The sequence below is a fragment of the Ovis aries genome, chromosome 2, assembly GCF_016772045.2.
Source record: "Ovis aries strain OAR_USU_Benz2616 breed Rambouillet chromosome 2, ARS-UI_Ramb_v3.0, whole genome shotgun sequence".
NCBI lineage: Eukaryota > Metazoa > Chordata > Mammalia > Artiodactyla > Bovidae > Ovis > Ovis aries.
Window position 1 is genome coordinate 46,987,772 of NC_056055.1, and position 26,213 is coordinate 47,013,984.

The 26,213-nt window shown below is 39.1% G+C and overlaps 1 protein-coding gene across 2 annotated transcripts in view; it reads right to left on the reverse strand.

Annotated features, from left to right (window-relative positions):
• The window catches only part of LOC101123612 (contactin-associated protein-like 3), a 236,926-nt gene that overhangs the window by 189,055 nt on the left and 21,658 nt on the right, over positions 1–26,213 (reverse strand). For both annotated transcript variants that reach the window (XM_042243184.2, XM_027964384.3), the window contains exon 2: positions 5,063–5,173. In XM_042243184.2, the coding sequence (XP_042099118.1) occupies positions 5,063–5,173 (111 nt within the window). The remainder of the gene's footprint in view (positions 1–5,062; positions 5,174–26,213) is intronic.

Genomic DNA, 26,213 nt, shown 5'->3' on the forward strand with positions numbered 1-26,213 from the left:
TTCCATCTACTTTCTGTTGGCAATACACAATACAGCGATCTGAAATGTCATTTTTGATCAAGTTAAATTTGAAGCAATCTCATTTGCACTGTCACTGACTAGTGGCTTGCTGCAGTAGAATGCATGAATTTCAGCATCTGGGCCGTGAATAGAGTGGTTCCTCTTTCTGGGAATAATGGCTTATGCAAGCATTTTGGAAAAACAGAAAAGAACATGATACCATGCAGGTCCCTATGGGGCTCCTGGGCACAACTTTCTATGTCCCTCATTTCTTTGATTACTGGAAACAGCCTTCATTCAGCCTCTATGACCTCCCCTGAGTTCCAATGGGCAGATTCATGCAGTTGTTAATTAGGGAAGGGAGGGATGTGAGACCAGGAAGAAACAGTCAAGAGCAGCCTTTGAACAAAGACGTTCCCCCATCAATGGATATACACAACAATATCTTTGAGCTATTTCGCAGATATTGAAGCTGCCTTGAGGTGGGAGAAGTTAACGATTAATGACAGTATGCTGCCCACAAGTCTGGAGACCTCAGGCCAATTGGACCTGAAGGTTGACTCCATTTACCTCACCACCAAACCATCAGAAGAGCATCCATGAGCTATCACATCCTCTTTGAACAACTGCTATAAAAACTCTCATTATCTTTCCAAAGTGTGGACACATGATTTTAAAAGCATTAATCCCACTGCAGCCTTCTTTGCCTGGCAAGGTAATAAAGATATCCTTTACCACTTCACCCCAAATTCTTGAGAGAGTCATTTCCTAGGCAAGTTGATAAGAAGTCTAGGGGTTCCCAAGGGGAGAGGGGTCTGGAATTCTCAAGGAAGAAGAAAGGACAAACTTCTTTTCCCTCTACATTCCTTAGGGTTATATAACAATAATGTATCCTTCCTGCGGACAGTCTCTGGATTAAACCTTCTGGCTAATCCTGTTATGTTAAAATGTAAATTATGGGAGTAGGTGTGGTGAGGTCTTTACGACCTCCAGACATTCTTTGGATTCATTGGAGAGTATATACCTCCATTGCTAACACTAGCAAGCAGGTACTCTTTCTACCCCCTCCTAATGTCTATGTCAGAAGATTTCTCTATCTCCTTTATACTTTAATAAAACCTTATTACACAAAAGCTCTGAGCCATCAAGCCTCATCTCTGACCCCGGATTGAATTCTTCTCCTCCAGAAGCCAAGAATCCCAGTATCTTTTCGTGATTCATCAACAGCCTTTCACTCTACCTCTTAGATTCAATTCAGCACCAGTATACAGAGAAACTGAGCTATTGGCCTCAAACAAAATATGTGCATGCTACTGTGCTTAGTCATTCAGTTGTGTCCAACTCTTTGGGACCTCATGGACTACAGCCTGCCAGTCTTCTGTCCATGGGGATTCTCCAGCCAAAAATGATAGGGGAAGCACACTGACTGAAACTGCCCATCCTGGCCAGACACCATAGTAAACATTTGCATAAGTTATTTTACAACAGAAGGTCCTGGTAAGGAACACAGAACTAATAAGCCACCATCAACAGGAAGAGTTTGGGAAAGGTCAAAAGGTGACACCATATGTCCAACCACCTCCCAGAATCCTTCTTGCTGGCATCCATCTTGGCTGAGCAATGAGTGTGCCACCCTGAAGGACTCTGAGTCAGAATGATTGGCCAAAGACAACCTGGAAACTAATCCCATCACCATAAAACCGGAGGCTGCAAGCCACGTGACAGCAGTTCTCCCGGGTTCCCTTAACCTACTGCTCTCTATCCGGGCACCCCTTCCCAATAAAATCTCCTTGCTTTATCAATCAGCACATGTGTCTCTTTGGACAATATAATTCTGAGTGTTAGACAAGAGCCCACTTTCGGGCTCTGGAAGGAGTCCCCCTTCTGCAACAAGAATGCTGGCGTAGGTTGCTATGCCCTCCTCTAGGGGAATCTTCCCAACCCAGGGATCAAACCCAGGTCTCCTGCATTGCAGGCAGATTCTTTACCATCTGAGCCACCAGGGAAGCCCAAGAATACTTGAGTGGGTAGCCTATCCCCTTCTCCAAGGGATCTTCCCAATTCAGGAATTGAATTGGGATCTCCTGCATTGTAGGTGGATTCTTTATCAGCTGAGCCACCAGGGAAGCCCAAAGGTGTGTATACTTCCTTCTGCTGCTGCTGCCACTATGTCGCTTCAGTCGTGTCGGACTCTGTGCAACCCCAAAGACGGCAGCCCACCAGGCTCCCCCTTCCCTGGGATTCTCCAGGCAAGAACAATGGAGTGGGTTGCCATTTCCTTCTCCAGTGCATGAAAGTGAAAAGTGAAAGTGAAGTCGCTCAGTCATGTCCAACTCTTAGTGACCCCATGGACTGCAGCCTACCAGGCTCCTCCGCCCATGGGATTTTCCAGGCAAGAGTACTGGAGGGGGTTGCCATTGCCTTCTCCGATACTTCCTTCTAATCAACTTCAATTAGCTTCTGGTCAGAACCACACATTTCACTATCACACCTGTGTTTACAGATCACATGATTAAAGAGAACACAGCGATGTTGGAATCTGAAATAATTGTAAAAACAAAAGGCTATTTTTATATGCAAGATACAGAATGAAAGTCCAGCATGGTTTACCCAAAGATAGTCTTTGGTTTGGTTTTGCTTTTTTAACTTTCATCTGGAAAAACTTGGATAAACTGGATAAAGTTTCCTTAGGAGATTTTTTAGATGAAAAAAACGAAGTCATATTACAACATTCTTATTTAGAATATACAGATTTCAGCAATCTTATTTTTATGAGAAATATTTGGTAACATAATTCTAGGAAATATCAACTTAATATTAATGGAAACAAAAGCAGCCAATATGATTAGATTCTCTGCTTGGGTTCTGCCTGTCCCTGGAAACACATGGATCTACCCTGACTTCTCTGCTCATCCCTCTCAATATCCTTCACAGACCTCTTTTTTCTATTTATTGTAAAGTCTTCTCTAAGAAATAGTTTACTCCTTTTCATAAATTAATAGAAAACAAAATAAATACATAAATAAAATGTAAAAGCAAAAAAATATATAAAACGAAAAACATTAAATGTGCAATAAATTCTAATAAATAAGTATTGTTATGTGTTGAATCACTGATGTATTTTAAAATCATCAGATACCTTCAATTTTGAATGTTTTGACTTTGGTTTATACAGGGGGTCAAATTTATAGATAGATACACACTCACACAATCAAATGTTATACATAGATTATTCTCTTATCACCTTTATATATCAGGTAGATGAAGTGATAGGCTATTATGTATAAAGCTCTTGGTGGACGCTGTAATATTCTAGTGAACATTCTAGAAGTTCAGTGACTTCTGGGCAAAATAAGAAACTAGGAATGTAAGACAGGCCACCTTCTTTAAAACCTGCGAATATCATAACATAGACCAAGGGAACTTTAACCATATATCAGGGAGTCCAACATGATTTTCATTGCTATATGATACACAAAATATTTTTTTTAAGCTAAAACTACTATATATGAAGCACCATCATCATCATTATGCTCATTCTGCTCATCCACATTTTATATTATCCATATTATACCTCACAGTAATCTAGAGTGAACTAATATGTTCTCCAGCATTCACCAAGGCAAAGGAAATGCCAAAAAAGACTCCAAGATGCTGACTTTTAACAGAAAACACACGTAAATAATCCTTTAGAAGGAATATTGATAAATTGTGCTATCTAAAGCATGCTTTAGAAATGGGTCTGAAATCAGGTGGTAGCATCTAGAAATATTTAGCGAACTCTACATATACGCAATCAGAATAGCAGCAACCATTAAAAAAAACCTCATTAGCTGATTGCCACTCTCTTTAATTAATTTAAATTTAATTTAAATTTGCAAAGAGAGTAGTTTAAATATAGAAGGTAAGCTTTGTACTTAGCATTTTATAATGATGGCTTATCATACTCTGAGTTATTAATTTTTTAATTAAATATAATAGAAATAAGTTCATCTCAAACTTCAGGATTTTCCCGTCTAATGTTTATAAACTTTCCAGTGCTACCATACTGACAGTAGTAGAGTCCTGAATCATAAAACAGTTTGACATATGCAAATTTGAAACACAATACACAAGCCCCTTGAGCTTCTTTAAACTAATAAAATATGGCTTATTTAGGTTTTACAATTTTAAGGCAACCACTGGAAAGTTTATATGATAAGCTGATATTAGAGTAACCATCAGACCAAAAATGGGTAATTTGATAATTTAATTGATCTCATTGAAATCTAGATTATGGATGATGCTTTGAGGAGTAAATATCTGCCCATAAAAATCCCTTTTCCTGGGCAAAGATCATAAAGGTGGAAAATTAACAGACATGCCTTTCCACCATGAGTTGAATGAGTTTCTTCACCTGTTTTCTTACTTTTCCCTGCCCATCGCTTACTAGGTTTTGGAATTTGATTCTTAAGGACACAGTAATTCAAGTTAGACTCAAACACTAATCTTAGAAAATGTCAAAGAGGGAGAAACTCAACCTCCTAGTAGTATCTCCAGAGTTTACAGCAGTGCTTTTACACGAGACAGTTAATTTTAACTTTTACTTTCTGAATAAATCTTTCATTTAAAAAAATCTGTATCTCTTAAAAAACATCAAAACATTTGAGCTTTGCGTGTATGTATTCATGTGTTTAAACCACTGAATTAATATTTGTGCAACAGAAAAAGTAATTTGCTCAACAACATTCAAGTAGCAAATGTGGATGAGTATCTTTCCAAAAAATAAGTCACTAACTCCTTTCCCACTAATAGGAAGGGGATCTTTATTTTCAGTAGCAGTCTTCACCTGGTCTCCTCAGGCCAAGTCCTGGGATGAAGTCATTTTCCCATCACATCCTATGGCAGCTTCACATCTCACAGACATATGCAGTGGCCTATTCAGTTTTCCCCAGTGGCTGTGACCCTGGCTCTTCGTGTCTTGTTTTAGTTATTCCTGACCAGCACACTTGCTTAGTCACCCTTCTATAACCTGTTCTAAAACTAAAAACGTAGATGAACAAGCAAACAGTTTCAGACTCACCATCCCTGCGATTAAGACTTGCAAAGCCAGGGCCATGGCTACTAGACAGCTCTGAGGAACTGGTGAAGGAAGCCCGGGGCAAGGAGGACGCCAGAGGAGCATCACAGTTATCTGGGGGGAAAAACACCACATTCTGGTTAACACACTGATTGACGCTTTTCTGTCTTCTCTTCCTGTCTTCTTCCTTCCCTTTTACTTTCATTTCCTTCTCATTCCCCTCCCACTCTCCATCTTTTTCATCCTTAACTTCCTTTCTTTTAATCAACAGGCTAGGAAAGCGTTAGAGCCTATAGCAAACATTAGTCTTGATCAGAGGTTTATTAGCAAATGTTTAACATCGGGCTGAGTGGTAGCATTTGTCACTTCCCCATGGTGTATATTGTTCCTCGTGCCAAGCAAGAGACTTGGGTTCAATCCCTTGGTCAGGAAGAACCCCCAGAGGAGGAAATGGCAACCCACTCCAGTATTCTGACCTGGCAAATTCCATGGACAGAGGAGTTACAATCCATGGAGTCATTAAAGGGTCAGATACGACTGAGCAACTAGACAACAAAAACACTGGTGTAAATACTTATACTGTGGTCAATTCAAGGCTATCAATGTGATGTCACTAATCATGAAGTTGGAAAGAGAATGTATGTATTACATCATGATATAGTATTTTCACCATGCAGATTCAAGGTATGTAAATAACCTCAAGAGATTAGATAAGAGTAAGATGCCATAAAATAAAGTAGCAAACACCCTCTTCCAACAACACAAGAGAAGACTCTACACATGGACAAAACCAGAGGGTCAACACTGAAATCAGATTGATTATATTCTTTGCAGCCAAAGATGGATAAGCTCTATACAGTTAGCAGAAACATCAGTTAGCTGACTGTGGCTCAGACCATGAACCCCTGATTGCCAAATTCAGACTTAAATTAAAGAAAGTAGGAAAAACCATTAGACCATTCAGGTATGACCTAAACCAAATCCCTTATGCTTATACAGTGGAATTGAGAAATAGATTTAAGGGACTAGATCTAATAGACAGAGTGCCTAATGAACTATGGATGGAGGTTCATGACATTGTACAGGAGACAGGGAGGAAGACGATCCCCAAGAAAAACAAATGTAAAAAAGTAAAATGGCTGTCTGAAGAAGCCTTACAAATAGCTGTGAAGAGAAGCCAAAAGCAAAGGAGAAAAGGAAAGATATACCCATTTGAATGCAGAGTTTCAAAGAATAACAAGGAGAGAAAAGAAAGCCTTCCTCAGTGATCAATGCAAAGACATAGAGGAAAGCAACAGAATGGGAAAAACAAGAGATCTTTTCAAGAAAAGTAGAGATACCAAGGGGATATTTCAGGCAAAGATGGGCTCAATAAAGCACAGAAATGGTATGGACTTAACAGAAGCAGATGATATTAAGAAGAGGTGGCAAGAATACACAGAAGAACTATACAAAAAAGATCTTCATGACCCAGAGAATCACGATGGTGTGATCACTCATCTAAGCCAGTCCTGGAATGTGAAGGCAAGTGGGCCTTAGAAAGCATCACTGCGAACAAAGCTAGTGGAGGTGATGGAATTCCAGTTGAGCTATTTCAAATCCTGGAAGATGATACTGTGAAAGTACTGCACTCAATATGCCAGCAAATTCGAAAAACTCAGCAGTGGCCACAGGATTGGAAAAGGTCAATTTTCATTCCAGTCCCAAAGAAAGGCAATACCAAAAAAATGCTCAAACTACTGCACAAGTGCACTCATCTTACACGTTAGTAAAGTAATGCTCAAAATTCTCTAAGCCAGGCTTCAACAGTACGTGAACCATGAACTTCCAGATATTCAAGCTGGTTTTAGAAAAGTTAGAGGAACCAGAGATGAAATCGCCAACATCCGCTGGATCATTGAAAAAGCAAGAGACTTCCAAAAAAAAATCTACATCTGCTTTATTGACTATGATAAAGCCTTTGTGTGCACCACAACAAACTCTGGAAAATTCTTCAAGAGATGGGAATACCAGACCACCTGACCTGCCCCTTGAGAAATCTGTATGCAGGTCAGGAGGCAACAGTTTGAACCGGACATGGAACAAGAGACTGGTTCCAAATGGGAAAAGGAGTACGTCAAGGCTGTATATTGTCACCCTGCTTATCTAACTTCTATGCAGAGTACATCATGAGAAATGCTGGGGTAGATGAAACACAAGCTGGAATCAAGATTTCTGGGAGAAATATCAGTAACCTCAGGTATGCAGATGGCACCACTCTTATGGCAGAAAGTGAAGAAGAACTAAAGAGCCTCTTGATGAAAGTGAAAGAAGAGAGTGAAATAGTTGGCTTAAAACTCAACATTCAGAAAACTAAGATCATGACATCCAGTCCCATCATTTCATGCCAAATAGATGGGGAAACAACAGAAGCAGTGAGAGACTTTACTTTTTTGGGTCTCCAAAATTACTGCAGATGGTGACTGCAGCCATTAAATTAAAAGACATTTACTCCTTGGAAGGAGAGTTCTGACCAACCTAGACAGCATATTAAAAAGCAGAGACATTACTTTGCCAACAAAGGTCTGTCTAGTCAAGGCTACGGTTTTTCCAGTAGTCACATATGGATGTGAGAGTTGGACTATAAAGAAAGTGAAATGAAGTGAAATCACTCAGTCGTGTCCGACTCTTTGCGACCCCATGGACTGTAGCCTACCAGGCTCCTCCCTCCATAGGATTCTCCAAGCAAGAGTACTGGAGTGGGCTGCCATAAAGAAAGCTGAGTGCCAAAGAACTGATACTTTTGAACTGTGGTGTTGGAGAAGACTCTTGAGAGTCCCTTGGACTGCAAGGAGATCCAACCAGTCCATCCTAAAGGAGATCAGTCCTGAGTGTTCATTGGAAGGACTAATGCTGAAGCTGAAACTCCAGTACTTTGGCCACCTAATGCGAAGAACTGACTCATTTGAAAAGACCCTGATGTTGGGAAAGATTGAAGGCAGGATGAGAAGGGGATGAAAGGGGATGAGATTGTTAGATGGCATTACTGACTCAATGGACACGAGTTTGAGTAGGCTCCAGGAGTGGTTGATGGACAGGGAGGCCTGGCATGCTGCAGTCCATGGGGTCACAAAGAGTTGGACATGACTGAGTGACTGAACCGAACTGAACTGAAGATGCCATAAAATAAAGTAAGAAGTGTCAAAATTTCAGAATGTATTACTTTGTTTTTATATGATTTACTTTATTATGCTAATTTAATTATTAAATTAATAAGTAATTTAATTTTATAATGATTGTGTTTTCATACAAAATTCACTGAAATTTAATGATTAGGTTTTGATAGCTGCCTAAAATTGGCTCCAGCACAATACTCTCCAATGGGAATATATTAAAACTACTTCCTTGAAAGTCAGAAAGAACACCTTAACCACTGTTTCTATTGAACACTGCACTAAAAGTCCTATTAGGATATAAATGAAAATTTAGAAAATAAAAGCACAAAATTGGCAGGAAAAAAGGACCTGTTATCATTTCTGATGTTATAATTATATAGGTAGAAATTCTGAAAGTCATGGGCTAGCTTCATATTTCCTTATACAAAAGCTGATTACATTGCTAAACTTGTTCATGGTTAGAAAATAAATTAAATAGAATAGCAAACGGTAACAAAATGTATAAAATACCTAAGAATGAATCTTACAGAATTTGCAAGACATTTATGGAGATTATGATAAAATTGTACTGAAAGACATTAAAGAATAACTACCAGACCACCTGACCTGCCTCTTGAGAAACCTATATGCAGGTCAGGAAGCAACAGTTAGAACTGGACATGGAACAACAGACTGGTTCCAAATAGGAAAAGGAGTACGTCAAGGCTGTATATTGTCACCCTGCTTATTTAACTTCTATGCAGAGTGCATCATGAGAAACGCTGGACTGGAAGAAGCACAAGCTGGAATCAAGATTGCTGGGAGAAATATCAATAACCTCAGATATGCAGATGACACCACCCTTATGGCAGAAAGTGAAGAAGAACTAAAGGGCCTTTTGATGAAAGAGGAAAGTGAAAAAGTTGGCTTAAAGCTCAACATTCCGAAAATGAAGATCATGGCATCCGGTCCCATCACTTCATGGCAAATAGATGGGGAAACAGTGGAAACAGTGTCAGACTTTATTTTTGGGGTCTCCAAAATCACTGCAGATGGTGATTGCAGCCATGAAACTAAAAGATGCTTACTCCTTGGAAGGAAAGTTATGACCAACCTAGACAGCATATTAAAAAGCAGGGACATTTCTTTGCCAACAAAGATCCATCTAGTCAAGGCTATGGTTTTCCAGCAGTCATGTATGGATGTGAGAGTTGGACTGTGAAGAAAGCTGAGAGCTGAAGAATTGATGCTTTTGAACTGTGGTGTTGGAGAAGACTCTTGAGAGTCCCTTGGACTGCAAGGAGATCCGACCAGTCCATTCTTAAGGAGATCAGTCCTGGGTGTTCTTTGGAAGGACTGATGCTAAAGCTGAAACTCCAATACTTTGGCCACCTCATGCGAAGAGTTGACTCATTTGAAAAGACTCTGATGCTGGGAGGGATTGGGGGCAGGAGGAGAAGGGGGAGACAGGATGAGATGGCTGGATGGCATCACCGACTCGATGGACGTGAGTTTAAGTGAACTCCAGGAGTTGGTGATGGACAGGGAGGCCTGGCCTGCTGCAATTCATGGGGTCACAAAGAGTTGGACATGACTGAGCAAATGAACTGAACTGAACTGAACATAAGCTCAGACTACAATGATCGCAAACAGGAAGATAGTATATCTAAGATATCAGTTTTCCCTAGTTTGAACTGAAGATTCATTAGAGGTTCAATCAAAAGCCCAGGAGGGTTTTTCATAGAACTTGAAACACTGAACCACACAGTTCAAGGATTCTTAAGAACATGCAGTACAGATACGATTTAGCAGGTTTGTTAAGATGAAAAGAAAATATTACATCTTAATTTTCACTAACCTCTAGCTAAATTCTTGCATATTCTTCAATCACAAATGTAGACCAAAGAGACTGTTCAGTAGTGCTATGCATTTGTTACCAACATAAGTTACAGATACCTAGAAATATTGTTTATGGTCCTCCTTACTTCAAGATAACAGCATTTATTAAAATCACCACTAGATCTTGTTATTTAATGCTTAATAATGAAGACATATTATAATTTCTAATATATTGATATCAGTATCTCAATATAACTATTTACTGTGTAACCAGATGTATACATTTTATACATTTACAAGCATTGCTCTGAAAAGCCGTCACAGCTTCAGCAAAGTGCCAGAATCCATGGCACAAAGAAAAGCAAAGAATCTCCCATAGGAAGTGTGTGCATTATAGGTACAAAGCTGTTAAGATATTACTGGGACATTATCAATGCTGGGACATTTTTCAGAAAATTCCAGAAGATGGGGATCATCCACAATCCATAGTCAGCTGTTCTAACTCAAATGTTAACACGACACTTTCTCAGGGGTGACAGCCTGTTGAGCAGATGGAGCCTGCATCATTTCCTCCTTTAAATAAAAGGGTTCCTGGGATCTAAGTAACCTCCTCAAAGTCACAAAGCTGTTTGAGGGTAAGTGAGGATTATTTCCATCAACTGCTTAACTTGGCAAGCCTGCTCCTTTCCCAGCTTCCTCCTCACCCCAGCACAGCTTTCTTTCTAAGTCTGGCCAGATGCTCCCAACTTAGGCACATCTTTCTCATCTCACCATTTTGGGATCTCTCCTTACTGAATTGTAAACTTAACGAGGACCAAGTGTGGATTCTGGAGCCAGATGGGGTGTGGGTTTGGCGTTTACCACGCTGCCTACTATTGGGATGTCAGTGGCCTTCCCTAAGCTTCAGTTATATCATCTGTACAATGAGGATATTACACCACTGAATAACACAACTGGACAAAAGGAAATCATACAACTATAGAGTTTCTATGAGGACTAAAGTATTTGTTTGTATTACTTTCAGTATGGTAACACGAGTCATCAAATAAACTTCTTCAAAATAGTCTATAAGCATATTTTCCCCATAGAGAGATATATAAGGCAGCATTCAGAGTTCCAAGTCATATTTTCATTTTTTATTATTTCTTCAAAAGAAACCATATGAATCTTAGTCTTTTTTAAAAAGAGTGAGATGTTATCACTTTTGTGATACAATATTTGTTTTTGAGAAACAATTTTAAAAGTAATAGCTTTCTTTACAACCCTAATTGTTCCAATTCAATTTCACACAGTCAAATCTGAGAATGCACACGATCAAAAAACATGACCATGTCCCATTACACAGAAGAGCAACTCTGCATATGCTTTCCATGCATTCACTGTGTTTCTAAGTAAATAATATTCAAGCAACATGAAGGCTCAGATGCCACCCAAAATCTCCCTAACTATTGTTTTCTATCTGAAATGTCTATATTTTATGCTATAATTCCTGGAGACAAAATTGTAAAGACCCAATTTAATTTTTGTCTGGAATTATTTAAAAATATTTGATTTCCACTGAATATCATTCTTATCAATATTCTGATAAATACTGTTTCTATCCCCCAATAAGGATGAATCCCGAAATGCTTCAAAGCTACAAGAATTATTCATAAACAATTGTTTTTAACAACTGAGATAGCAAAACAATTGATAAGTACAACTATTTACCACCTAGGCAGGAAAAAGAAGTGAGTACAAGTAATAAACTTATAAGAATTAACAAGTGAAAATAGATAATATTACAGTTAAATAGGCTAAAGTAAGTTTATTTCTCTTCGTAATAACCACTCATAATAATAACCACTTCATAATAACCAGGCATACTCCCTGGAATGAAAAGGACAGTATGGTGTGCTTAATCCACATAACTGGGGTTCCATTTTCATGCAGATTCCAAATCCATGTCTTCACTACTTTGGACTCCAGTTCTGAATTTAGCCAACTGTTCTGGGGGCACTGGCCAATTTCTAACCCTCAGCTACACAGTGCAGAGGAGTTGATGAACCCTTGGAATCTACAGGACATTCTAAGCTTATAAGACTGGCATGCAGGACACTCTAGCGACCCTTGCATAATTTTCCAGCTTCAGTCATCTGCCACCACCCTCACTTGCTCCCAAAAATATGTGCGGAAGCAGGTCCCAGTGTGTTCATATCTGCAGCTACCCAATGTGGGTCTACCTTTGGCACCTTTCTGCATGCCATGAGCTTGCATAACTATACTAGATCCAGTTGTTTAATTTCATGACCCTCAATGCCCACTCTGGTAGGAAATAGGGTGGAGGACAACAGAGGTGATTTCTAATTTCTTGCTTTTTCCAATAAGTTATGCATTCTAATAGTAGAGCATCCTTGGTGGCTCAGACAGTAAAGAATGTGCTTGCAATGCAGAAGACCTGGGTTCCATCTCCAGGCTGGGGAGATCCTCTGGAGAAGGGAATGGTCACCCACTCCAGTATTCTTGCCTGGAGAATTCCACAGACAGAGGAGCATGGTGGGCTACAGTTCATGGGGTCACAAAGAGTCAGACACAACTGAGCAACTCACACTTCCACTTTTCTAATAGTAGAACATATTTATATCTTTGCCAGAACAAAGTCAGAAAGGGAGCATTAGACCATGTTCCTGGTTTATTTATTTAATTCACACATGCATATGTATTATGCCTAGCCATTAGCAGAGTCCAAAGATGAGCACGTTTATTTTTACTTCTTTGTTGTTCAGCCCCTTAGTTGTGTCTGACTCTGCAACTCCATGGAGTGCAGCATACCAGACTGCCCTGTTCTTCACCATCTCCCGGAGCTTGCTCGAACTCATGTCCATTGAGTCAGTGATGCCGTCCAACCATCTCATCCTCTGCCTTGCCCTTCTCCTCCTGCCTCCAACCTTTCCCAGCATCAGGGTCTTTTCTAATGAGTCAGCTCTTCACATCAGGTGGCCAAAGTATTGGAGCTTCAGCTTCAGTATCGTTTCTTCAATTACAAATAAATATTCTTTCCCTCCCTAATTTTGCATCATAATCATTTCATCAAGTCATAAACACTCCTTTCTTTAATGAAGACTCTTGGTTATCAGTTCAGTTCAGTCACTCAGTCATGTCCTACTCTTTGTGACCCCATGGACTGCAGCACACCAGGCCTCCCTGTCCATCACCAACTCCCAGAGTTTACTCACACTCATGTCTATTGAGTCAGTGATGCCATCCAACCATCTCATCCTCTGTCATCCCCTTCTCCTCCTGCCCTCAATCTCTCCCAGCATCAGGGTCTTTTCAAATGAGTCAGCTCTTCACATCAGGTGGCCAAAGTACTGGAGTTTCAGCTCCAACATCAGTCTTTTCAATGAACACCCAGGACGGATCTCCTTTAGGATGGACTGGTTGGACTCCTTGCAGTCCAAGGGACTCTCAAGAGTCTTCTCCAACACCACAGTTCAAAAGCATCAATTCTTTGGTACTCAGCTTTCTTTATAGTCCAACTCTCACATCCATACATGACTGCTGGAAAATGCCAAGGAGTAAGTGTCTTTTAATTTCATGGCTGTAGTCACCATCTGCAGTGATTTTGGAGCCCCCCCAAAATAAAGCCTCAACACCGTTTCCATTGTTTCCCCATCTATTTGCCATGAAGGGATGGGACAGAATGCCATGATCTTAGTTTTCAAAAGTGTCAGTTCTTCGACACTCAGCCTTCTTTTACTTCTTTAGGCTCCTTTTAACAAATAAATCTAGACCTGAAAGTTGCATGTAAAATTATTCTTCAGGGTTAAAATTTTCACTTTTCACTGTAAATCAAATAGCAACATTACAAGAACAGTCTGTCATTAATTTTAGTGCTGCAACATAGCAATTTAATACACATTAATTAAAACTATTACTAGGTTGCCTGTGGTATAAATCCAAAACAATCATTGTTATTATAATTAAATTATACATCATGTTCCCCACAGTGGTTTCATACTGGTAGAGTTTTCTTTTTCAGATCACTGCATCTGTTAAATACCTTGCATATTTTTTGAGAAAAGTTTAAATTATAAAATAGTGCATTCCAAAGTCTGATATCTAAATGGCAGAGAATATGTAGCTAGGTAAGTACTTTTAATAAAAAGTACTTCCTGCCTAGTGATCTGATTTTGAACTTTAAGAAAATCAGGAACTCTAACACAAAAAGTCAGTTTTGAAAACCCTTCCTCTTAGAGCTGAAATCAATGAATTTGAAAATAGGAAGTCATGGAGAAAAGTCAATGAACCAACAACTAACTCTTTGAAAGATTAATAGAACTGAAAATCCTTTGGCCAGACTAGTTTAGATTAAAAAGCCACAACTTATTAATATCTACAGATTCCATGGAGATTAAAAGGACAATAAAAGAATAGTATGAGAAACTCTATGTCCATAAATTTGATCATCTAGATGAAATGGACCAATTCCTTGAAAATATAATTTATATCTAATAAAGAATTTGAAACAATAATTCAAATATTTGTTTTCAAATATTTTTTTAAAATATATAATAATAACCTTCCAAAACAGAAAGCACCAAGTCCAAATGGCTTCACTGGTGAATTCTGCAAAACATTTAAGGAAGAAATCATGCCACATCTCCATAATCCCTTTTAGAAAATAAAAGCAGAGGGAATAATTTATGCCTTATTCCATGAGGCCCATATTACCACAATATAAAAACCAGTCACAGATACTACAAGAAAAAAACCCTACATACCAATATTTCTCATGAACACAGATGCAAAATCCTCAACAATACATTAGCAATCAAATCCAACAATGTACAAGAATAATTACATACTGCAAACAAGTAGAATTTGACCCAGGTATGCAGGGCCGGTTTAACATTCAAAAATCAATTTATATAATCCTTCATATGAACAAGCATAGATGCAGAAAAGCATCTGACAAAATCCAACACCTATTAATGGCAAAAACTCTTGGTACACTTGGAATAAAGGTAAACACCCTCAAGTTGATAAAGAATATATACAAAAAACTTACAGCTAACACTACACTTACTGGTGAAAAATTCGAAGTTTTCCCACTAAGATAAAGAAGTAGGCAATGATTTTCCATCTCAAAACACCTTTTTCAAATCCTACTGGAAGCTTATTTAATACAATTGAACAAGAAAAGGAAATTTAAAAAGACACAGATTAGGAAGGAAAACTCTGTCTTTGTTCATGGATGACAGGATTATCTCTATAAAAAAATCTAAAAGAATAGAAAAAAAGAACTTCTGAAATTGAGAAGTGGTTATAACAAAGCCAAAGGATACATGTTAACATACAAAATCAATTGCGTTTCAATATACCACCAATTTACAAATGGAATTAAGGATCTGAAACACAATGCCATTTATATTCAGTTCTGTTCAGTTCAGCTCAGTCACTCAGTCGTGTCCAACTCTTTGCAACCCATGGACCACATCATGCCAGGTCTCCCTGACCATCATCAACTCACAAAGCCTACTCAAACTCATGTCCATCGAGTCAGTGATGCAATCCAGCCATCTCATCCTCTGTCATCCCCTTCCCCTCCTGCCTTCAATCTTTCCCAGCATCACAGTCTTTTCCAGTGAGTCAGCTCTTTGCATCAGATGGCCAAAGTATTGGAGTTTCAGCTTGAACATCAGTCCTTCCAATGAACACCCAGTAGAGATCTCCTTTAGGATGGACTGGTTGGATCTCTTTGCAGTCCAAGGGACTCTCAAGAGTCTTGTTCAACACCACAGTTCCAAAAGCATTAATTCTTCAGCACTCAGCCTTCTTCACAGTCCAACTCTCACATCCATACATGACTACTGGAAAAACCATAGCCTTGACTAGATGGACCTTTGTTGGCAAAAAATGTCCCTGCTTTTTAATATGCTGTCTAGGTTGGTAATAGCTTTCTTTCCAAGAAGTAGGCGTCTTTTACTTTCATGGCTGCAGTCACCATGTGCAGTGATTTTGGAGCCTTCAAAAATAAAGTCTCTCACTGTTTCCCCATCTATTAGGCATGAAGTGATAGGACCAGATGCCATGATCTTAGTTTTCTGAATGCTGAGTTTTAAGCCAACTTTTTCACTCTCCTCTTTCACTTTCATCAAGAGACTCTTTAGTTCTTCACTTTCTGCCATAAGGGTGGTGTCATCTGCATACCTGAGGCTATTGATGTTTCTCCCGGCAATCTTGATTCCAGCTTGTGTTTCATCTACCCCAGCATTTCTCATGATGTACTCTGCATATAAGTTAAATAAGCATGGTGACAATATACAGCCTTGATGTACTCCTTTTCCTATTTGGAACCTGTCTGTTGTTCCATGTCCAGTTCTAACTGTTGCTTCCTAACCTGCATACAGATTTCTCAAGAGGCAGGTCAGGTGGTCTGTTATTCACATATCTTTTAGAATTTTCCACAGTTTATTGTGATCCACACAAAGGCTTTGGCATAGTCAATAAAGCAGATGTAGATGTTTTTCAGAACTCTCTTGCTTTTGTGATGATCCAGTGGATGTTGGCAATTTCATCTCTGGTTCCTCTAACTTTTCTAAAGCCAATTTGAACATCTGGAAGTTCACGGTTCTTGTACTGCTGAAGCTTGGCTTGGAGAATTGTGAGCATTACTTTACTTTTATGTGAGATGAGTGCAATTGTGTGGTGGTCTGAGCATTCTTTGGCATTGCGTTTCTTTGGGATTGGAATGAAAACTGACCTTTTCCAGTCCTGTGGCCACTGCTGAATTTTCCTAATTTGCTGGCATATTGAGTGCAGCACTTTCACAGCATCATCTTTTAGGATTTGAAATAGCTCTACTGGAATTCCATAAACTCCTTTAGCTTTGTTCATGGTGATGCTTTCTAAGGCCCACTTGACTTCACATTCCAGGATGTCTGGCTCTAGGTGAGTAATCACATCATCGTGATTCTCTGGGTCATGATGGTCTTTTTAGTACAGTTCTTCTGTGTATTCTTGCCACTTCTTCTTAATATCACCTGCTTCTGTTAGGTCCATACCATTTCTGTGCTTTATTGAGTCCATCTTTGCCTGAAATGTTCCCTTGGTATTTCTAATTTTCTTGAAGAGATCTCTATACTTTCCCATTCTATTGTTTACCTCTATTTCTTTGCATTGATCACTGGGGAAGCCTTTCTTCTCTCTCCTTGCTATTCTTTGAAACTGCATTCAGATGGGTATATCTTTCCTTTTCTCCTTTGCCTTTGACTTCTCTTCTTTTCACAGCAATTTGTAAAGCCTCCTTAAACAACCATTTTACTTTTTTGCATTTGTTTTCCTTGGGGATGGTCTTCATCCCTGTCTCCTGTAACAGCGTCATAAACCTCCATCCATAGTTCATCAGGCAGTTTGTCAGATCTAGTCCCTTAAATCTATTTCTCAGTTCCACTATTTCAAATGTATTTCAAATTCCATAATCATAAGGGATTTGATTTAGGTCATACCTGAATGGTCTAGTGGTTTTCCCTACTTTCTTCAGTTTAAGTCTGAATTTGGCAATAAGGAGTTGGAGCAGTGAGCGGTGGAGCAGCCAAGAGGTGATACCCCACAACCAATGTAAGGAGCAGCGGCTGAGCTTTGCTGGAGCAGCCATAGATACGCCACATCCAAGGTAAGAGAAACCCCGATAAGACTGTAGGCACTGACAGAGGGCATCAGAAGGCAGACAGACTGAAACCACAATCCCAGACAACTAATCAATCTAATCACATGGACCACAGCCTTGTCTAACTTAATGAACCTAACCCATGCCATGTAGGGTCACCCAAGATAGACGGGTCACGGTGGAGAGGTCTGACCACACTGGAGAAGGGAATGGCAAACCACTTCAGTATTCTTGCCTTGAGAACCCCATGAACAGTATGAAAAGGTAAAAATACAGGACACTGAATGATGAACTCCCCAGGTCATTAGGTGCCCAATATGCTACTGGAGATCAGTGCAGAACTAACTCCAGAAAGAATGAAGAGACAGAGCCAAAGCAAAAACAACACCCAGTTGTGGATGTGACTGGTGATAGAAGCAAGGTCTGATACTGTAAAGAGCAATATTGCACAGGAACCTGGAATGTTAGGTCTATGAACCAAGGCAAACTGGAAGTGGTCATATAGGAGACGGTAAGAGTGAACGTCGACATTTTAGGAATCAGTGAACTAAAATGGACTGGAATGGGTGAATTTAACTCAGATGACCATTATATCTACTACTGTGGACAAGAATCCCTTAGAGGAAATGGAGTAGCCATCATGGTCAACAAAAGAGTCGGAAATGCAGTACTTGGAATGAATCTCAAAAATGACAGAATGATCTCTGTTCATTTCCAAGGCAAACCATTGAATATCATGGTAATCCAAGTCTATGCCCTGACCAGTAATTCTGAAGAAGCTGAAGTTGAATGGTTCTATGAAGACCTACAAGACCTTTTAGAACTAACACCCAAAAAGATGTCCTTTTCATTATACAGACTGGAATGAAAAGTAGGAAGTCAAGAAACACCTGGAGTAACAGGCAAATTTAGCTTTGGAATACAGAATGAAGCAGGTCAAAGGCTAATAGAATTTTGCCAAGAGAACACACTGGTCACAGCAAACACCCTCTTCCAACAACACAAGAGAAAACTCTACACATGCACATCACCAGATGGCCAACACCAAAATCAGACTGATTATATTCTTTGCTGCCAAAGATGGAGAAACTCTATACAGTCAGCAAAATAATACCGGGAAGTGACTGTGGCTCAGATCATGAACTCCTTATTGCCATTTATATTAGCACCTAAAAATAAAAATACTCAGGTATAAATCTATCAAAATATGTACTCGATCTATTTGAGGAAGGGCTTCCTTAGTGGCTCAGATGCTAAAAATCTACCTACTATGCAGAAGACCTGGGTTCAACCCCTGGGTCATGAAGTCCCCTGGAGAAGGAAATAGCTACCCACTCCAGTATTCTTGCCTGCAGAATTCCATGGACAGAGAAGCCTGGTGGGCTACAGTCCATGAGGTCACAAACAATCACACATGTTTGAATGACTAAAACAACAACACAATTTGACAAAAACTATAAGACTCTGATGAATGAAATCAAAGAAAAGCTAAATATCAATACATGGAGAGATACTCCATGTTCATGGACAATAATACTCAATATTGCCAAGATATCAATTTTTTCCAACTTGATCATAGATTCAAGGCAATCTCAGTCAAAATTCTAGCAAATTATTTTGTGGATATCATCAAATCTATTCTAAACTTTGTGGGATGAGGCAAAAGACACAGAATAGTCAACACAATATTAAAGAAGTTGTATGAATGATACTACCTGATTGTAAGATTTACCATCAAATTACAGCAGTCAAGACAGGATATTGGCAAAAGAACTGACCAACAGAAACAGAATAGAGAGCCCAGAAGTAGATCTAGAGAAATACAATCAATGTACCTTTGCCAAAGGAGCAAAGGCAACACAACAGAGTAAAGAGAGTCTTTTCAACAAATGGTACTGGAACAAATGGACTTCTGTAAGCAAAAACATGAATCCAGACACAGACTTTTCACCTTTAAAAAATTAATTCAAAAGAGATCACAGGTATAACTGTAAAGCACAAAGCTATAAAACTTCTTGAAGGTAACATAGGAGAAAATCTAGATGAAAGTGTGTTCTGCAAAGATTTTGCAAATACAAAGGCACAATCCATGAAAAAACTCATAAGATGGACTTTATTAAAATTAAAAATGCCTGCTCTGCAAAAGACACTGTCAACAGAAATAAAACACAAGCCAAAAGATGGGAGAAAATATTTGCAAAAGATACATCTGACAAAGGACTGTTATCCAAATTATGCAAAGAACTCAAACTCAACGATAAGAAAACAAACAAATCCATTTTAAAATGGTCCATCAGCAGATGAATGGATAAGAAAGCTGTGGTACATATACACAATGGAGTATTACTCAGCCATTAAAAAGAATTCATTTGAATCAGTTCTGTTGAGATGGATGAAACTGGAGCCGATTATACAGAGTGAAGTAAGCCAGAAAGAAAAACACCAATACAGTATACTAACACATATATATGGAATTTAGGAAGATGGCAATGACGACCCTGTATGCAAGACAGGGAAAGAGACACAGATGTGTATAACGGACTTTTGGACTCAGAGGGAGAGGGAGAGGGTGGGATGATTTGGGAGAATGCCATTCTAACATGTATACTATCATGTGAATTGAATCGCCAGTCTATGTCTGACGCAGGATGCAGCATGCTTGGGGCTGGTGCATGGGGATGACCCAGAAAGATGTTATGGGGAGGGAGGTGGGAGGGGGGTTCATGTTTGGGAATGCATGTAAGAATTAAAGATTTTAAAATTTAAAAAAAAATAAAAATAAATAAATAAAATTAAAAAAATAAAAATAAAAATAAAATAAAATGGTCCAAAGGTGACTTTAACAGACATTTCACCAAAGAAGATACACAGATGACAAAGAAACATGTGAAAAGATACTCCATGTTATATGTCTTCAGAGAAATGCAAATTAAAATAACAATAAGATACCACTGCAATCCTATGAAAATGGTCAAAATCTGGAACACAAATGAAACCAAATGCTGTTGAGGATGTAGAGCAATAGAAACTCTCATTTATTGCTGGTGGGGATGCAAAATGGTGCAGCCCTTTTGGAAGACCATCTGGCCAAGTTTTTATAATACTCAACATATTCGTACCATGCAATGTAAAACCTCCTCCTTGGTATTTACTCAAAATGGTTGAACACTCATGTCTACACTATAACATGCACAAAAATGTTTATAGCAGCTTTAGCCATTCATCTGTAACATTTGGAAGTAACCAAGACATCTTTTAGTAGGGAATGGATATACATACTGTAGTACATCCATACAGTGAAATATTAGTAACAAAAAAGAAATGATCCATCAATTAATAAAAGGACACAGGAGAAACTTAAATGCATATTACTAAGTGAAAGAAACCAGTCTTAAAAGCATGAGAAATGTAAGAGTTTAGCTACATGATATCCTAGAAAAACCAACAGTATGGAGCCAGTAAAACGATGAGTGACTGCCAGTGTTTAGATGGGAAAAGAAATGAATAGGAGCATGAGGGATTTTTTTTAGAGCAGTAAAACTATTCTGTACAATAATGTAACCCTGGATACAGGAAATTATACATTTGTTCCACAGAATGTACAACAATAAGAACAAACCATAAAGTATGGACTTGGGGAGATTATCACATTAGTGTAGGTCCATTAATTATAAAAAATGCACCACTCTGAGAAGGCTGCCAATAACAGAGGGGCTAAGCATGTGTGAGAGAAGGGGCTATTTGGAAAATCTCTGTACTTTCTGTTCAATTTTACATAAGCCTAAAATTGTTCTAAAAAATAAAGTTTGCTCTTTTAAAAGGACAGGGGAGCTTTCTCTTTATCAAGAACCCTGAGAATTCACTTAAAAACAAAAGTTATAATTGACCTATTTGGCCCACAGTCTCCTTATCCCGCAAGTCTGTTCTCTCTGTTTCTGTTGCCATTGCTGCTCTGCAGTTCATTAGTACCGTCTCTCTAGAGTCCATATATATGCACTAATATATGAGATTTGTCTTTCTGTTTCTGACTTACTTTACTCGTACAACAGGCTCTAGGTTCATCCACCTCATTAGGGCTGAGTCAAATGTGTTCCTTTTTATGGCTAATATTCCACTGTATGCATACACCACAGCTTCTTTATCCAGTCATCCGTCAAGTGGGTGGGTGGTTTAGGAGGGAGAGAACACATTTATATCTATGGCTGATTCATGCTGGCTATATGGCAAAATGTCAACACTATTGTAAAACAATAATCCTCCAATCAAAAATAAATTTAATTTAAAAATAAAGGCTATATTTAAATAACACTGAGAAAAGATATAACATTTCCATTGATTTTTTTTTCTGTGTTACATATCCAGGAGCCTTTTTATAAAACTTACTTCTTACTCTTAGCCTGGCAACTGAAAGAATCCAGTATATCCCTTCATGGTTTTAAAATTATGCAAAATGGTGTGACTTTATCAACCTTCAGATGAATCAAATACCTGGAAAGAGAATGGTTCCAGTTTTCATGGACTGTCCTCTTCAGCACCCTAAGCAGCCAAAGATTTAAACCTGTTTGAAAGGTCAATTTTAATTATCTCAATTATTATTCACCCATGGCCACTGAAAAATTATATTCGACAAAATGAACAGATTCTCCATGATGGGAGTGGTTCTAAAATTACAACTCATGCCAGTTTAATGAATCAACCTGTTTCTCATACAGGATCAGCAATTTTTAAAAAATTATCTTTATTTCTATCACAGTGCCTGGTACATGGTAGGCATTTGATAAATGTTAGCTGAATTAAATTGATCACAAGTCTGAGAGAACTTTCTTAAATCTCCATATCCTAGTTATATTTCAACCCTGACATATATTGAGCTTAAAACATTGAAACAGCCAAGCTCATCCTAACCGCAAATTCATGCGGCCTTAATGTCCACGGAGGTGGAGTAGGTGTGTGACAGTGGGACCCAGGAAAAGACGTGAGATCTAACTAATAGGAAAGGACTGCCAACAAAGCATTTATTTCAGAAGACATTCTTGTTCCTGCTTAAATAGGGCATGTCGGTAAAATTTAACAGTCCACCACACTCAGATATTTTTCAGAAAGAATTCACAAATGGAAAGATTAGAACATGTCTGCATTAGAAGTCACATGTCTAGATTTATCAAGATTGTAAAATTCTGTGCAATAAAATTCAGGGGAGAAACAGACATAGTAGTTTTTCAGACACTGAAACTGCCCACGGGATAATTCCCCACTTCTGCCCCTGAGATTCTGATTTGTGAGAGGATTTCATTTGAGTTCCACCAAACCAGAGTATTTGAGATACAATTTATGATACTTGTGTACTTAAGACAAATACACTCTGTTCTTCAGAGAAGGGAATGTACGCTGCTTGAGGGCACAAGCTGGGAAATCTCTGCAGTGGATGAAAATCTCAACGGTTCCTGAAAAGACCATCAACATGACCACCAGGACTATACTGCAGTTTTCATATGAGTAGCCCTGGCATCTGTATTGTGTTTTGTGGTTATTAAACTAGAATTGAAGACTTGGGCAGTGTAAAAGACACACATTCAGAAATCCAAAATCCTGTCAAGCTATTGTCTAGAAGGATGCACTTGGGAAAATCAGCTGTTGACTCACATTAGTATTGATATTAAGTTAAATATGTAGCTTAAAAAGATGTTAACTATCCACAGCTCATTAACTGGAGAATTTCCTCGCTTGCATATAAACTTGAAATGTCCACTTAAGGAGCAAAGTTTAACATTTCACAAACTTTATTCAAATTATTGAAATAGTCACAGAGCAATAAAATATGCAATTCTGAAGTGATGTCAGTATCATGGAGAAGGAAATGGCAACCCACTACAGTATTCTTGACTGGAAAATCCATGGACAGAGGAGCCTGGAAGGCTACAGTCCATGGGGTTGCGAAAGAGTCGAACACGACTCAGCAACTAAACAACAACAACAGTATCATGGCACTGATACTGAATCATTCCTTTTTTAATTTTTTCCTCTCTCCTTTGATTGACAGTGAATAGGACATCCATAACCAGGGGGGAAAAGTGTCTTTGCACAGCATGCGTGGACATCCAAGAGCTCCATCCATCTGTGCACCCAAAGTGGGTGGACTGGACCATGGAGTAGTTGGCTGAGTGAGGGTAGCAGAGGAACTAGCGGCAGGAGGCAGTGACAGGAGAAAAGGAGGTGGCTATTCTGGCCCAGAGCAAGCACAACCTTTCTGCCAGAAGAGATGGAGAGTGAAGGCAGTAAGTGGAAGCCTGCCCAGCCACGTGTGTCCCAGCTGGAGGGACCAGTTGCTCTCTTTAAGGAAAGACTCCAGTGAATGCAGAAAGAAAGGTAAGCGAATAGACAACTGAAGGAAAGTTTCTCCTGCTGTCTGCCCTTGGAGGCAAGAGGATCACCCATGGGCATCTGGGGCTCCCCTCACATTGAGGCTATCTCTACCACACCATAGGCATTCACAAAGCCCTGTACTAACTATCCACATCTCATTCCCTCCTCATTTGCCACCAGGCTTTGTTGTTGTTGTTGTTGTTGTTTTAATTGTGTGAATTCCTAATCTTAGAAGCTGCTGGTTAACTTTGGTTGTTGTTGTCAAGTGGCTCAGTCATGTCTGACTCTTCGTGACCCTGTGGACTGCAGCACGCCAGGCTCCTCTGCCCTCCGCTACCTCTCAGAGTTTGCTCAGATTCATGACCACTGAGTCTGTGATGCTATTTAACCATTTTTTTGCCTTCAATCTTTCCAAGCATCATGGTCTTTTCCAGTGAATCAGCTCTTTGCCTCAGGTGGCCAAAGTATTGGGGCTTCAGCTTCAGCATTAGTCCTTCCAGTGACTACTCAGAGTTGATTTCCTTTGGGATTGGCTAGTTTGATCTCCCTGTTGTCCAAGTGACTCTCAAGAGTCTTCTCCAGCACCACAATTCGAAAGCATCAATTCTTCAGCACTCAGCCTTCTTTACGATCCAACTCTCACATCTGTATGTAATCACTGGAAAACCAAAGTTTTGACTATATGGATCTTTATCAGCAAAGTGATGACTCTGACTTTTGAAACACTGTCTAGGTTTGTCATACCTTTCCTTCCGAGAAGCAAGTGTCTTTTAATTTCATGGCTGCAGCCACTGTGCACAGTGATTTTGGAGCCCAAGAAAGCAAAATCTATCACTTCTTCCACTTCTCCCCCTTCTATTTGCCATGAAGTGATAGGATAGGATTCCATGATCTTAGTTTTTTGAATGCTGAGTTTCAAGCCAGTTTTTTCACTCTCCTCTTTCATCCTCACCAAGAGGCTCTTCAGTTTCTCTTCACTTTCTGCCATTAGAGTAGGATCATCTGCATATCTGAGGTTGTTGATATTTTTCCCCCGCACACTTCCTTTTGTTGTTGTTTTCTTAACTGTGTGAATTTCCAGTCTTGGAAACTGCTGGTTAAATTTGGTTGTGATTCATCCAGCCCAGCATTTCACATGATATATTCTGCAGAGAAGTTAAATAAGCAGCCTGACAATATAGAGCCCTGCCGTACTCCTTTCCCAATTTTGAGCCAGTCTGTTGTTCCAGGCCCAGTTCTAACTGTTGCTTCTTGACCTGCATACAGGTTTTCCACGAGACAGGTAGGGTGGTCTAGTACTCCCATGTGTTTAAGTATTGTCCAGTTTGTTGTGATCTACACAGCCAAATGCTTTAGTGTAGTCAACAAAGCAAAAAGAGGTGTTTTCCAGGAATTTCCTTGCTTTCTCCACAATCCAACAAATGTTGGCAACCTGATCTCTGGTTCCTCTGCCTCTTTCAGACTCAAGCTTGTACATCTGGAAGTTCTCAGTTCAAGAACTGCTGAAGCCTAGCTTGAAGTATTTTAAGCATAACCTACTAGCATGTGAAATGAGAGAAACTGTGCAGTAGTTTGAATATTCTGTGGAATTGCCTTCTTTGGGATTGGAATGAAAACTGACCTTTTCCAGTCCTGTGGCCACTGATGTGTTTTCCAAATTTGCTGGCATATTGAGTGCAGCACTTTCACAGCATCATCTCTGGTTAAAATTAACCAAAAATTTGTGCCATAACGCCACCTTCTGGAAAACAAAAGGAAATCTCCTAACCACCAACCTGCTCAATTCTTAGGATTAAAGAGTCTTACCTAAATAAAAACAGGTGTTCCCTTTTTAACTTAGGGAATCATGGCAATACAATATCACAAAAGAGAAAATGACAATTTTCCAGCAACCAAACCCAACGGTATGGAATATTGTGATCTAACTTATAAAGAATTTTAAGTAGCTGCTATGATGTAATTCAATGAACTACAAGAAAACTCATAAAGGCAATTCAGTGGTATCAGAAGTAAAAAATAACAAGCAGAAGGAATACTTTACCAAAGAGATTAAAATTCTAAAAAGGAATCAGATTTCTAGAGCTGAGGAACTCAATAAATGAGATAAAGAGTGCATTATAATGCATTAGAAATAGAGCAGATCAGAGAGAATTAGCAAGCTTAAAGA